Source organism: Dromiciops gliroides, chromosome 4 (assembly GCF_019393635.1).
Source record: "Dromiciops gliroides isolate mDroGli1 chromosome 4, mDroGli1.pri, whole genome shotgun sequence".
NCBI classification, from domain to species: Eukaryota; Metazoa; Chordata; class Mammalia; order Microbiotheria; family Microbiotheriidae; genus Dromiciops; species Dromiciops gliroides.
Genome location: NC_057864.1, coordinates 98,656,892 through 98,672,478, shown reverse-complemented (window position 1 = coordinate 98,672,478; position 15,587 = coordinate 98,656,892). Strand labels below are relative to the sequence as shown.

Genomic DNA, 15,587 nt, shown 5'->3' with positions numbered 1-15,587 from the left:
CTATCACAGAAAGTGATGCCATGGATTTTGGTGTATATGAGATAATATCCATTTTCGTGGAGAAAGAAAGAAAGAAAGAAAGAAAGAGAGGGAGGGAGGGAGGAAGGAAGGAAGGAAAGAAAGAAAAAAGGAAGGAAGGAAAGAAAGAAAGAAGGAAAGAAAGAAAGAAAGAAAGAAAGAAAGAAAGAAAGAAAGAAAGAAAGAAAGAAAGAGAGGGAGGGAGGGAGGAAGGAAGGAAGGAAAGAAAGAAAAAAGGAAGGAAGGAAAGAAAGAAAGAAGGAAAGAAAGAAAGAAAGAAAGAAAGAAAGAAAGAAAGAAAGAAAGAAAGAAAGAAAGAAAGAAAGAAAGAAAGAAAGAAAGAGAAAGGAAGGAAGGATGAAAGAAAGAGAAAGGAGGAAGGGAGGGAAGGAAGGAGGAAGGAAGAAAGACTCTTATGGTATCCACCTCACAAGGTTTTTGTCAGACTCAAATGAGAAAATATGTATAAAGTTCTGTGTTGTTATCAATTATTATTTTTATAGGAGATTTAATTGGACCTCATATTTGTGAAGGGGCTTCCTACAAAAAGTCTTTAAACATAATTTCACTCACCCCCAAATCACTGTTTAGAAAAGTACCACCCGCTCCCCCCTCAAGGGAACTCTGGACACAGAGAAGTTGAGTTATTTGTCCAGTATCATGAAAGTCAGTCATGAGGAACAAGACAAAAAGCAGTCTCCTCCTCTACTCTAAGCCCATCTTTCCACCCCCAGGGAAGACCAGAGGGAGATCCTGGGTGCCTCAATCTTCTCTTCACCAGAGGCTCCTGTTTCATCTTCCCCTTTTGTCCATCACTTCTTTTGCTTTTTGTTGAATTTGTACTAATATCTAGTGTCTGTCTAAAACGAAGACTAAGAATTATCTGTAATGGGGATAAACTAGGAGACTTTCCAGCAAGATCATTGGTGAAGCACAGCTATGCATTACCAGCCTTATTATTCAATATTATACTAGAACTGCTAACTTTAGCAATAAAACAAAAAAAGAAATTTAAGGAAGTTGTACTGAAATCTTATACTTTTTATCATTTTCGAATATCTCTGTCCCCAGAGAGATATCTCTTGTAAGAAAGACTTAAAATAGAAAGGGGGGGAGAGCAAAGCAATCAACTCATCAGCTGAGTCTGACAAAGAGAGGAGGGGAAAGGGAGGGAGGATGCCTTTATATAACTCCTACTATGTGCCAGGCCCTGTGCTAAGCATTTTTTCATAGATTAGCTCATTTACTACAAATTTGCACATCTGTAATCCCCATCCTCTGCTAAGAAGTTCCCCCCCTCCATTATTTCTGGCTTTTCATACTTGGTAATTTTTGGTTCTGCTCCTTACAGATCATCAACCTCTTTGTGGCTGTCATTATGGACAACTTTGACTACCTCACGCGAGACTGGTCCATCCTGGGCCCACATCACCTGGATGAGTTCAAGAAGATCTGGGCTGAATATGACCCTGAAGCTAAGTGAGTATAGCCAGAGTAAGGGACCCTGGCCTCAGACTGTCCTCTAAATACTCCATCCCTCACTCCTAGTTGGGAGTCTGATCTGCTGTACCACTAGTCTAGTTAGACTCATCCTCCTGTTGTCTCCATTTACCCATGATTCCTTGGTATATGCCTCCCTCTGAAATAAGTTTCTTATCCTGGAGCGGGGGAAAAAGGACCAGAGCATGGAGATGGAAATGCCTTGACCCCTGGATACAACGACTTCTGGCTACCTCAGTTAAATCACCATCCCGGTGATCCATGACAACATATCCATTGAATCCTCTAAGGAACGGCAGCTGAGCCTCCCTCCCACCAAATCTGGGCTTTAGACAATGGTCTCTGAATCCAAAAGCAGGACACTCCCCCATTTCCTGGCCTTCTTCCCCATCTCCAGCTCCCTGAGGGGAAAGAGATGTTCCAGTGGGGATGGAAGCTCTACTCTCATCCTCTAGGGGCAGAATCAAGCATCTGGATGTTGTGACCCTGTTGAGACGGATCCAACCCCCCCTGGGCTTTGGGAAGTTCTGCCCTCACAGGGTGGCTTGTAAGGTAAGCAATGTAACTTGTGCTTTGCCAGGGAGGTCCTACATTGTCAGAGGGGGCTAGGGAGTTGTGGAGATTCTTCTGGTGGGAGGCATGTGTGCCAACTCTGGCTAGTTATTTCTCAGGCTTTTGGGTACCTATATGAAGACTTACAAGATTTTTCTCTTAATTCTGAATTCCCCTTGTAGTGTGGCTTCACACTACAAGTGTGTCATAGAAAGTGGGCTGGACTGGTAACAGGAGAGACTTAGATTATAGTCCTGGGAGAGATTGTGTGGCATAATGGATAGAGTCCTGAGCTTGGACTGAGGAGGTCCTGGGTTCGGGTCCTACCTCAGACACTTCCTATCTATGTGACTCTCTCTTTTCAGTCTTAGTTCCTTCTCTGTACTGAACCAGGTGGCCTCTAAGGTCCATTCTGGCTCTTTAAGATCCCATTAGTCTCTCCCATTAGTGTGACATTGAGAAAGTCACTTCAACTTTCCTCGTGAGATGACAAAACTGGATCAAATAGTGGGGAAGGACCCTTCCAAATCTCTAGCTATTTTCCCTTAAATCCATCTTTCTACCAGTCAACAAAACAAGTTTCCTGATCAGCCTATGCCACCCAAGCCTTGTCCTCATCTACTTGTAGAGCTGATGAAGATGGTGCTCACCATCCAAACTTTTTTAAGTGAGGCAGTTGAGGTTAAGTGACTTGCCCAGCGTCACACAGCTAATAAGTGCTAAGTGTCTGAGGCTGGATTTGAACTCAGGTACTCCTGAGTCCAGGGCTGGTGCTCTATCCACTGTGCCACCTAGCTGCCCCTCACCATCCAAACTTGACTCCCAATCCAGTCAGTTCCTGCAGTCCCATGGGCCATTCCCTTTCTTTGTGTAGCGATTAGTAAGCATGAACATGCCCCTGAACAGTGATGGCACCGTTACCTTCAATGCTACCCTCTTCGCTCTGGTCCGCACAGCTCTCAAGATCAAGACAGAAGGTGAGAACCCCATCCCCTTTGTAGGTTTCCCTTTCTCCTCCTACTAGGAGTTAGTTTTAGCCCAAATTCTCCCTGATTCTCCAACCTTGTGGCTGAGGAGAGAGACATTCTTTACCCTTAGCCTTCCATTGGTTTGCATGATGAGAAAGTAAATAGTGGAGAGAGGGAAGAGGGGAAATTCCCAAAACCATGTGGCCCTCTGCTCCACAGTACTCAGAGGGAATCAGGCCATTCTGGGCATGAACAATAATCCCTTAGGATTCACTCTCTCACATATATACACACACATACACATGCATGCATATATACTTACATACATCCATGTATACATATATTTTAACTGAATCTCTCTTAAGGGGGGGCTTGGATTTGAGAAAAAGGGAACATCTGCCCAAATAGAGGGGCATCAATGTCTTCCTCTGTGCCCTAGAATATAGCTGTCACCATAGATACCCCTCTATGAGGATAGATGTTCCCTTCTTCTCAAACCCAAGCCCTGCTAAAGGATTAGCAAAGGTTTACAGGGAGAGGATATTATGGCATTATATTACATTATATTTCCCAAGAAAAGATAAAATTACCAGCCATTCACAAAATTGTATGAAGATTTCTTATAGAACAGTTAAACAGCCTAGAATTAGAAACTAGGCAGTTCTTCCCAGGTTCTGTTCTGGGTCCTCTTTTCTTTTTTCACCCTCTCAGTTATCTCATCAACACTCATCAGTTCAACTATCACCTCTATGAATATCCTTCCCAGATCTAAAAACCCAGTTTCAGTCTTTGCCCTAGTCTCCAGCCCTACATGACCATCTGCCTATTGGACATCTCCATTTGCATGTCTCATCTAAAACTCAACATTTCCCAAACAACCCATTTTCTTTGCCTTCCCTATCATCTGCTAAACCCACCCCTCCTGCAAATGTCTCTATTTCCACTGAAGCCACTACCACCCTTTCAGGCACCCCCAGGTTTGGAAGATTGCTATCCTCTTGCACTCTCCCCATTTTTCTCACCTCCATATTCACAGTGAATATAGTGCTAGACCTGGAGTCAGGAAGACTCCTCTTCCTGAGTTCAAATCTGGCCTCAGATACTTACTAGCTGTATGACCCCAAGCAAGTCACTTATCCCTGTTTGCTTCCATTTCCTCATCTATAAAATGGTCTGGAGAAAGAAATGGCAAACTACTCCAGTATCTCTGCCAAGAGAACCCCAGATGGGGTCACAAAAAATTGGACATGACTGAAACAACATATTTGATGACTTGCCAAGTCTTGTCAATTCTACCCCCACAATATTTCTCACATCCATTCCTTTTTTTCCACTTGCATGACCACCTCCCTAGTTCAGGCCCTCATTTCTTCTTACTTGATCTTTTGTAACAGCCTCCTAACTTGACTCCCATCTTCCCATCTCTCCCCTCTCCAATCCATCTTCCACAAAGAGGGCAATGCCCTCTTCAGGACATTCCTCTGGTTTCCTAATGCCTTCAGCCCGACATTTTAAGACTTTCCAAATGGACTTCAGTATACCTTTCCTGGGTGACTTTTAGAATATCCTGTATATGTATATGTGTATGCACCCATATGTGTGTATATGTACTTATCAGTCTATGTCGAACTTTCTTAACCTCTTAATATCTTGATAACTACATTTCAATACAATTGGTTTCCTTTGTAATACTGTGTTTTATTTTCTGCATTTAAAAACATTATTCTGAGAAGGGACCCATAGGTTTCAACAGACAGCATGCCAAAGGGAGCCAAGACACATACAAAAACTGTTTAGACCCCTTGGCCCCTGCATTTCCACAGACCACATGAGGCATCAATAAGTCTCTGTGCTGCTTTGACACAGTTCTTCCCTAGTAGCTCTTTCAAACACAGTCCTGCCCTGTGCCCCAGCGCTCATTGTGGGTTATTCTACATAATAGCCATTGCCAGTTTTCCCTAAAATTAATTAAGAAAAAGAAAAATGATTTCTTTACAGGGGAACAGGAGGTATATAATAGAAGAATGTTGCAAGGGGCAAACATCAGAGGAGTAAGAAATGAGCAAGGAGGTAGATGTTGGAGAACCGTGAAATGCAGGAGTGTTCTGTACCCAGGGCCCAGACAGCTGAGGCAATGACAGCAGAGAACCAGAGGAAGGTTAGCTTTGGGCTCTGATAACCAGGGTAGGAGACAGTGATACAAGGGATGGGCTTCAGACCTACTAGAAGGGCAATGATGCAAGAAAAATGTCCTGTCTTCCCAAGAGTGACTGGCTCACTCTATAGTTCCTAGAGAGGACTGGGAGGCCATTTTGTCTCAAGGGATTGGCATGGCATGAACGATGTCAGAAGAAGCCATTTCTGCCTCTCACTTGCCACCAGGTAACTTTGAGCAGGCCAATGAGGAGCTGAGAGCAATCATCAAGAAGATTTGGAAGAGAACTAGCATGAAGCTCCTCGACCAAGTCATTCCCCCCATTGGAGGTACGTATGGCTTTAGGAACCAGTGGTTATTTTTTTAACAATTTTTTTAACAAATGCTAAATAAAGTGTAATTTCCATGTGTGTATATATCTATAGCCATATCTAGCTGTCTCTATCACATATATATATATACTTTCCTTTTTAAGTATAGTAAATTCAACCTCTAGTTTTCAAAGCTGTCCTGCTCCTCTGTGCCTTTTTCTGACTTTTCTTCCATTCCTTTCTCTGAATTTTTTTTAAATGCTTCAATGACTCTTTTCTTTCTTTGATTCTTTTTTATTTTTATTTTTTGCTACACTATTTTTTTTAAGGGAATGGTGGGTTAGGAGATATTTCCTTTAAGGGGATGATGGGTAATTCAATAGAAGCAAAATATTAAAGAGATACTCCTTTCATTCTGTCAAATTTCCCCCCATTAAAAGTCCTTGTAACAAGGGGCAGCTAGGTGGCACAGTAGATAGAGCACTGGCCCTGGATTCAGGAGGACCTGAGTTCAAATCCGGCCTCAGACCCTTGGCACTTACTAGCTGTGTGACCCTGGGCAAGTCACTTAATCCCAATTGCCTTACAAAAAACAAAGAAGTCCTTGTAGCAAATATCCATAGTTTCCACAAAGAAATTCCCACACTAAGTCCAAAATTGTATGTTTTATTCTGCATCTTGATTCCATCACCTCTCTGTCAAGAAGTGGGCAGTATGTTTTATCAGTGGCCCTTTGGAATAATAGTTGGGACCAAGGTAATTGACAGAGAAGGGGAATGGGATTTCCAAGAGAGCCAGTCCTTTGTTGTAGCTTTCCAAAAGAGAAATGTCTTGCTATTAAATACCCAGAATGCCTTTGCATTCATGGAAGTCTGTCAGAAGTAACCATGAGGGCAGCTAGATGGCGCAGTGGTAAAAGCACCGGCCCTGGATTCAGGAGTACCTGAGTTTAAATCCGGCTTCAGACACTTGACACTTACTAGCTGTGTGACCCTGGGCAAGTCACTTAACCCTCATTGCCCTGCAAAAAAAAAAAAAAAAAAAGAACTAACCATGAGCCTCAGGACAGAGTATTCTCATTGGCCCAAATAATCAAGGGAAATGAAGTTTGATAATGTTTAATCCTGCTCCTTTCTTGATCTCTTCCATCCCATCATCCCCAAATTGGGCCCAGGAAGCCCACTGTAACTGGGACTCATGGTTCTGTTGTTAACTCTCTAGATGATGAAGTGACAGTAGGAAAATTCTATGCCACCTTCCTCATCCAAGAGCATTTCCGGAAGTTTATGAAGCGCCAGGAGGAATATTATGGATATCGACCCAAAAAAGACACCGTGCAGATCCAGGTGAGTGGCATGATGGGCCACATGCGCACCCGCACTGTTCTTCCCAGAAGGTATCACCGCCCTCCCAAAATCCAGAGTGGGGATTCCACTTTTCCCATATCATAAGATCAAAGTGTTAAAGCGGGAGGATCATCAGCGTTCATCCATTCTAACTCCTTCATTTTACAGATGAGTTAGTTGTCATGGGGAAACTGGGTAGCACAGTGGATAGAGCACAGGCCCTGGAGTCAGGAGGACCTGAGTTCAAATCTGACCTCAAATACTTGACAGTGACTAGCTGTGTGACTCTGGGCAAGTCACTTAACCCTGATTACTCCCCTTCCCCCTCTCAAAAATCAAGTTAGTTATCAGGTCCAGGCAATCCAGGAAGGATGTGGTATATCCCCTAGGATGGTTAGCATGAGGACAGGCCTAGATAAGATGAACTGATTCAGGAGGACCTGAGTTCAAATCTGGCCTCAGACACTTGACATTTACTAGCTGTGTGACCCTGGGCAAGTCACTTAACCCCCATTGCCCCGCAAAAATAAAAATTTAAATTGAAAAAATTTTTAAAAAGATAAAATGAACTGGATGACCTCCCTGGGAGCTCCAGGATTATATGCTCAGGGACCTTGATGAGCCAGAAGGAAAGCGAGTGACATAATAGCAAAATGAAAAAGAGACAAGGGTAGGACTCTAGGGAGACTCTGGCTCCCAATGTTGAAAACCCTGGTCAGAGGAAGGGAGCATCACCTCATCTCTTCTCCCTGGCTGCAATAATCATTACATTTCTTTTCCTGTACAAGGCTGGGCTTCGGAGCATTGAAGAGGAAGCTGCTCCTGAGATCCACCGAGCCATCTCTGGAGATCTGACAGCTGAGGAAGAGCTGGAGAGGGCTATGGTGGAGGCAGCCATAGAGGAGGGCATCTACCGGGTGAGTGAGAGCCGGACAAAATGAATGGCTGGGCAGCAGCAGCAGCCCATGGAAACAAAGAGCCTCAGCAGAGTCATCTCCAGTCACATCAGATCGATCCCTCACCAAGAAAAGCAGCAGCCCGGGAGCTGACCATCCCCAGCTCTTGTAGCAACTTAACTCACAAGCTTAGCTTCTAACCAAGCAAACCTATTTCTAATCCCACACACTGCCTACCCTGTCCCGTCCCCCCAACCCCGCCCCACCTCTGAGCCTCCTCTTCTTTTCTATCCAGTGATATCTCTCACCTCCATCCGAATGCTGACCAACTCCACCTGCCTCTATTCACTCCAGCATCGGCCCTAGGCCTTATGCCCATTGTGCTGTCCATCTGCTGGTTGTGTCCTTGTCTTCATGTCTCCTCTCTTGTGATAATTAATCATCGTCAATTATTAATGTAACAATTCACTCTGCAGGCTAGAGATTTCCTGAGGGCAGAGACTGTGTCTCCTCTCTCCCCCGTATCCTTTCCATCTTCCAGGATGACAGTGTACCCTGTCATCCCAGAGGGGAGGGGTGCGGTCTTTTAGGGGCAGTAGGCGTATTAGGCTGTAGTGGTCGTGGGGGTGGCAAACCTCAGAAATATCTCACTGCCCGGTTCATTCTCCTATGAACCTATTAGATGTCAGAAGGTGGCCATTTATTCCCCAAGGGGCCCCCACATATATTATCTACCCACTTCCAACCTTATCTGCCTTAGGGACTCCCTCCCAGCCTGTTTCCTGGACATTGTTCTCAGCCTCATTGCTCTTTTCTCTTGGCTCCAGAGGACAGGAGGTCTTTTTGGCCAGGTGGACACCTTCCTAGAGAGGACCGACTCACTGCCCCCCAATGTTGCCAGCCAGAGGCCCCTGCAGTTCACAGAGATGGAAATGGAGGATCTGGACTCCCCTGTCTTCCTAGATGACTTCCCCCCAGAACCACATGTCAACCCTCTGGCCAGGACTCATGCCAACACAAATGCCAGCAATGCCAATACCAACAATGCCAATAGCTGTGTGTTCTCCAGGTGATGACTGGAAACTGCCAGTCTTAGATTTGGGATTGGGAGTCTAGGGGAGGGAAGATGGCAAGAACAATCATCATCCTGGCTTGGGAAGGGAAGGGAAGGAACATTCACTTCATTTTCCCCATGAAAGACAGAAGCAAAGTGGTTCAAAGGAAAAGGAAATTTTATTTGGAGTCAGAAAATCTGGGTTCAAATTCTGCCTCTATCATTTACTACGACTGTGACCTTGGAAAAGTCACCTAAATACTTTAGGCCCCAGCATACTCATCCGTAAAATGAAACCTTTAAACTAAATGCCCTCTGATGTCTTCCAATTTCACTGTGGCCCAGGGTAGCTAACGTGGCCTGCACAGACCCTTTAGACCAGTAGGGGGCAGCCCCATTTCAGAAGTGATACTGTAATTTAAACCTGAATGATTTGCTCATTCCGTGGACTTGCAGACAGATGGTCATATCTCTAGGGGGCAGTGAAGTGAATTGATGAGTTTATTGAGCAATCAATTTATTGAAAATGCTATCGGTTAAAAGACAGAACCCTGAAATAACCCTGACTCAGGGGAGGGGAGGGAAAGGAGGTGGAAAGAAGGTTCACAGCCAGATCACTAAATACTTCAGAAAGAGGAAATCTACAAGGAAGGAGATAAGCATTTATTTAGTGCCTATTATGTGCCAGGCACTGTGCTAAGTACCTTACAAATATTATATCACAGAATGTAGGTTCTATTATTATCCCCATTTTGTAGTTGAAGAAACTGAGGCAAAGAGAAGTTAAATGACTCGCTGAGGGCCACATGGCTATTAAGTATCTGAGGCTAGATTTGAACTCAGGTCTTCCTTACTCCAGGCCCAGTGCTCTATCCAATCTTACCTCTGTAAGATTTGGTATTTAAGATAGTACCATGGAAGTATGTTAGATTTTGAGACAAAGGGACTGAGTTCAAATCCCAGCTTTATCACTTGTATGACCTTGGGCAAATCACTTAACCTCTGTTTGCCTCAGTTTCCTCAGATACAAAAAAAGGTTGCACTAGAACAGAGGTGTCAAAAAGCTGCCCTGTAGGATGGCCCAACACTCCCTAGTGCAGCTTGAACCAAATTAAAATGCAATTGGGATATATTTAACAAAATCAATAAAAATACAATATACTATTTACTGAGTGCCTATTATTCATTAGGTAGAAGGAAAATGGCATTCCAGGAAGGGGGGGAGAGTATTGGAAGGTGAGGAGACAGGGATTAGCACAGAGCTAGTGGGTAACAGGGAGAAAACTGACCAGGCCACAGAAGAGGGTAGATGTTATTGGGTGGTGAGACACATTACACTTTGGCCACAATGTAGGCCTCATGGTCTCACACTGCAGCCAGATCCATGTGATAGGTCAAGAGCCATCAGAAAACATGATGGTGAGAGGAATGGAGTGTAGAGATCGTGGGGATGGTCACAATGAGGAGTAGGGAGACTGATGATCTGTTTCCTGCTTCTGTTTCAGTATCCATCACGTGAATGAGCTCCCAGCATCACCTTCCCTAAAAAGGAATGGCCACCCTCACTCTGCCCCAGGTCAGTGCCCTTTTCTTTGACCCAACAAGAAGCCCAACCTTATCCGGGATCAACCCCATTCACAGCTTCCCCCATCCCTTCTGCTTCCTTAGGTGGGCACTCTCCTCTGAGGAAATACATTAGTGTCCATTCCAAGCCTACTCCTTCTTGCCTGGGGGGTAGGATCTCAGATTTCATGTGGCAGGCAAGATGAGGGGGTTGCCTTGGAGCTTGTTGCCAAGGGAACTGTGGGGCAGCAGAATGGGAGGGATATCCTCAGCCAGTCCATGTGGGCAGAGTGGGAGGCTACCTACTAAACAGTGTGAAGTGAGGGAAGTTTTATAAAGAAGCACTTGTGAAAAATATTTCTCCCATCTTCCCTTAAGAAAAAACCCACCAGCATTAGAGAAAATGTATGTGGTTAAGCTATCTTATCTCCAGAAAGCTCTGATTCAAAATTCAACTCCTTAACCCAATCATGGAGGTCCTTAGCTGGAATTAGTTTATAAAATTAACAAGATCAGAGGGAGATGATGACAACCAAGTACATGTGATGGAGGGACACCATGGGGTTGGTCTGCATGAGGGATCACGACATGGGGCTAGAGGGTGGGCAAGGTGACCCAAGAGAATTCTGAGGCATGAGAGTGGAGATGTAAGGCCTTCTCCCAAGTAGGGATATACTGAAGAACAGGAAGCCTCGCACTATCCTGATCCCTAATGTCTCCCCTTCCTAAACTTGTAAAGGTAGAAGAAATCAGAGAAACTAAAGATGTCTGATCCTGGTGCTATTGAGGTTGGGACATGTGCTTTTCAGTGAGATGTCTTTGCTTGCTCTTGGCTTCCTGAAGGCCTGGCAGAGGTCACCGGTGTGCCAAGGGCCCCACCAGGCCCCAGTGGGGCTGTTGACTTGTTTTCGTAGCAGTGGTCATGCCAACCCCCCTTCTCCCCAGCAGAACATCAAGCTGCTATTTATCCAGAGAAAGACGTCAGAATAACCAGGAGACAGGCAGCCAGCCTGGTAGCATCCTCAGAGGCCCAAGCTCCCACCTCCCCTGGCCAGGTAACGCAGGGCAAAGCTGTATAAAGACATACGGTCTCCTTTGTGAAACTGAACTGTGGAACAATGTCTGTGCTGCTTGGGAGGGAATGGGGGGAGGCATAGGGGAAGGGGTGACACTGGGATAGCAGACATTAGTCCTTTATCAAGAATAAACCAGAAATCCTGAGTCTTTCCTGAGATTCCCTCAAGTGGGCTGGTCCCAGAGAGGCCTAGTGCCCCACTGAGATCTGTCCATTTGGGATCAGCCTCATAGGAAGGATAGCATTTCCAGGGAGAGAGAGAGCCCCATGCCAGAGTCCCAGCGCACAGCAACAACAGGTGGCAATAAGGGCACGGACCGAAAATCTCCTGCATCTTCCACACCAGCTACTACCCGGCTGATCCGGAAGGTGAGTCTGGGGCTGGTGATGTATCCAGAATTCAGGGCATGAGGAGAGAAGAGGGACTTCAGATTGTGGAGGGATGGATGACATGAGAAGGAGACACAGTTATGGCCTACCTGGTAGCTAGAGGCCTGGCTTCAGAATCAGGAAGACCTGGGTTCAAATCTGACCTCTGACACTAGCTGAGTGGCCCTTGGAGCTCCCAGACAACTCCCCAAAACTATAAACTGCAGAAGAGATGCTGGTCTTCATTGGCAGAGGAAGTTCCCTACATTATTTAAACGGCAGATCCAAACCTCCATGTTGTCACAGGACAGTGTATAGGGCACTAGCTCTCAAGTCAACAATGAAAATAACAACAATAATAATAATTAATAATAATAAAGAGTGATTTAAAGTTTGCAAAGCACTTTACAAGTATAATCCCATTTGATCTCCACAACAACCCTGGGAGTTGCCTACTATTATTATCCCCATTTTACAAGTGAAGAAACAGGCAGACAGAGGTTAAGTCACCTGCCAGGGGTCTGAAGGTGGATTTTAACTCAGGCTTTCCTAATCATTTTGAGCAAGTCACTTAACCTCTGTGGTCCTGTTTCCTCATTTGTAAAATGAGGGGATAGGACTAGTTGACCTCTTAGGGTCCCTCCCAATTCTATATTTATTATCTCCTCCATACCCCCACTCTCTCTGCCTCAGTTTCCTCACCTATTAAATGAGTATAATATGAGCATCTACCTCCCAGGGTTTTGTGAGGACCAAATGAGATAATATTTATAGTATGCTTTGCAAACCTTAAAGTGTGGTTGTTTGCTATTATTGTTGTTGTTGCTGTTGTTAGGTTCAAATCAAGACTCTGAGGTATTCTATGTGCTCTGCCTTGAGAACCAGTGCCCGATCTACTGAGCCAAGATAGCTTAGGGGGTTAGACCCGCCATTTTAAGGAGAATAGGATGGATCCTTCAGGGCTGGGACGGGTGAAAACAGGGTAGCCCCTGGGACAGACGGATGAGGAGTGCCTATTCTGGGAAAGCCACACTCCACAGAGGAACAAGAAGTTATCCATGTCCTTGCTTTCTCTCATCCCCGAGCAGGCTCTTGTTCAGGGAGGCCTGGGCACCCTGGCTGGCGACACTGACTTCGTGGTGGCAACCAGACAGGCCTTAGCTGACGCCTGCCAGATGGAACCAGAGGAAGTGGAGGAGGCGGCAAACAAGCTACTGAAAGGACAGGCATGTCCAGAAGACAGGAATGGCGCCCCTTTATCCCTGGAGCCTCAGGCCGTAGGGCCCACCCCGGGCAGCTGCGAGGGGCCTTGGGGGTCCCAAGAGGCCCTCATCTCCAAGCAGCTGTGAGGCTCCTCACTCCCTGAGAAAGGGCATAACAGAATGGCCCTGGTATGGAAGAGGGTTGAACCTGGGAACAGAGAGTCTTCCCACCAGGATAGCTATCTAATTAGCTGAGTGACAGGTGGTCACAAAACACTGTGAAAAATCATAAGGAAGCAGCTCCCGACAGGCTCCCTTCCCCCTCAGGAGTCTGATTCAAGGGAGCCTCCCCTGATCATTCACAGTGGCCCGGGCAGACTCATGTCTGTGTCTGATTGGCACAAGGTCATTACCACTGGCAGGGCATTAAAGACCCCTGAGGGTGACACCAGCACTCGGCATCTGCCTGTCTCCTTTCTTGGACCCAAGCCCTTTCGCTCCTTGACCTGGAACAACCCTGAGATCCCCACCTCCCCTTCAGTCCCAGAAGCTCATTGGTTTGACATCAGGAGGATCTGTCACCATCTGGAGGCAGAAGTAGTCTGCTTCTAATAGAAATCAAAGGCTATATCACCATATTATAATACTTCAGTTTGTTTCAATACCTTGGGATTTTTCCTGTTGTAAGGTTCCTGAAATAAAATCCTAGAAATGGGACCAGTACTGGAAAGAAATTTTAGCTAGGAGAAGTACCGGGGGGCCAGGCAAATCTTCCCTGATTATAGAAACAGAAATGGAGATGAGGGAGGAGGCAGACTGTAGGGTGGGATTAGGCCCAGCTCCCCAGCAGGACTGTCTGACACAGCAAGCTTAAAGGGGCTTCCAAGGAGCCTCCGTCTGTCACCTGAGTAGCCCAACCAAGGACAGTGTCTGCCTCAGACACCCTGGCATCTCTGGGTCAGCCCCACTGCCAACCAAAAGGGCCCTGACTCCTGGGGTCTGAAATCCATTTGAGGGTTTAGTCAGGAAAAGGGAGGCTGTGTGTGTGTGTGTGTGTGTGTGTGTGTGTGTGTGTGTGTGTGTGTGTGTGTGTGTGTGTGTGTGTATGCTGAGGGTTGGGGGCATCAACATTCTGCCCTACACCAAGCCCAAGTTTCTGGCAGCTGGTAGAGCTGATCAAGATGGCCTGGCAATATGCCCTGTGAGTCTTGCATGCAAAGTGCCTGAGCTGTTGACTCCAATACAATGGTGTCCTTGCAGAATGATTTACACGTTGTCCTCCAAGTAAGGAGGGTCCCCCAATTTGCCCAGAAAGAGTAATGCTGGGAGCGGGGGCAGAGAAATAACTGGGTCCCCCCTCCTGTTTCCCCTGCCTTCAATATTAACATGAGAATGCTATATCCATGTGGGATTTTTGTCTCCTCATCTGCCTCAGTGATTCACCAATGCCCCTTGTACTATACTTATGTATATACCCAGGAGGCAGTGCTATATTTGAGGAGACACGGGTTCATGCTACTTACCATCTCTGTGACTTTAGGCAAGTCCAGTTCTCTCTGGGCCTCATTTTTCTCACCTATAAAATGAGTGGATTGGAAAAGAAGAGCAGCTTTAAATACTATAATCCTAAATTCTGGCTCCACTACCAACTAGCCTTGTGACTTTAAACAAGTCACTTAATTACTAATAGCCTCTGTTTTCTCATGGCCTGAAGAAGAAGAAGAAGCCTCCAAGTCCCAAAGTCCTGGATTCAAGTCCTATCTCTGACACACCAGCTCAGTGACCAAGTCTTAGTAAGTCACTTAACTTCAGCAATACTAAATTGCAGAACAGTTGGGTGCTTCCCTCATTTAGAATTCCCTATTCTGATGAAGTTACAGGTCAGCTATAAGCTTCTCCTCACGCAAAATAAAAAGATACTGCATACACGATCTCATTTTAATCCAGCAACAAACAGGTGAGAAAGGTGCTATAAATCAAGAAGCATTTATTACATGCTTACCAGGTACCAGATACCATACTAGTAGATGACGGGGATATAAAAACAAAATTAACAATTGCTGCCCTTAATGAGCTTGCAGTCTATCAGAGGAGATACCTTGGTACACTATAAAAATGGGGGTCCGTTGACTATCCCATCCACTTAATGTTTGTTAATTGGAAATCAATCAGAACCTAGTGTGAACAGGGCCTGTATACCTCCCTGAACCAATCAAAGCCATTACTCTGTGAGAGACTTGGTTATTACCTAAGGAATTGAGGAGCTCTCTCTGAAGCAGATAGATATTTCAAGGGGAAAGAAAGGTCATAGAGAGCTAAACCAAGAACCATGAGTCCCTGGATAGCCAGAAAAAGGAGAAAGAGAAGTTTTGTGCTGAGTTTTGGTAAAGAAAGGAGATGTCAATGAGGGCTATCTCTATAAGCATTTCAGAGAAGATCTGGACTGATGCCATTAATATACCCTCCTATTTAGGAATTGATGGAAATCCTGAGAAAAGATCGGCACTTTCTCCAAATTTCCCTCCAGATGCCTGTGTCTCCATCTGAAGACACTCATGTAATCAGCTATTCTATTACC

General features: G+C 45.4%; 1 protein-coding gene across 1 annotated transcript in view; it reads left to right on the top strand.

Annotated features, from left to right (window-relative positions):
• The window catches only part of CACNA1S (calcium voltage-gated channel subunit alpha1 S), a 98,741-nt gene extending 85,281 nt beyond the window's left edge, over positions 1-13,460 (top strand). The window contains exons 34-44 of the mRNA XM_044002526.1: positions 1,370-1,497; positions 1,974-2,070; positions 2,945-3,047; positions 5,421-5,522; positions 6,726-6,850; positions 7,639-7,767; positions 8,574-8,815; positions 10,306-10,376; positions 11,312-11,418; positions 11,664-11,807; positions 12,896-13,460. Coding sequence (XP_043858461.1) covers positions 1,370-1,497; positions 1,974-2,070; positions 2,945-3,047; positions 5,421-5,522; positions 6,726-6,850; positions 7,639-7,767; positions 8,574-8,815; positions 10,306-10,376; positions 11,312-11,418; positions 11,664-11,807; positions 12,896-13,156 — 1,509 coding nt within the window. The 3' untranslated portion in view covers positions 13,157-13,460. The remainder of the gene's footprint in view (positions 1-1,369; positions 1,498-1,973; positions 2,071-2,944; positions 3,048-5,420; positions 5,523-6,725; positions 6,851-7,638; positions 7,768-8,573; positions 8,816-10,305; positions 10,377-11,311; positions 11,419-11,663; positions 11,808-12,895) is intronic.
• The last annotated feature ends 2,127 nt before the right edge of the window (positions 13,461-15,587 follow it).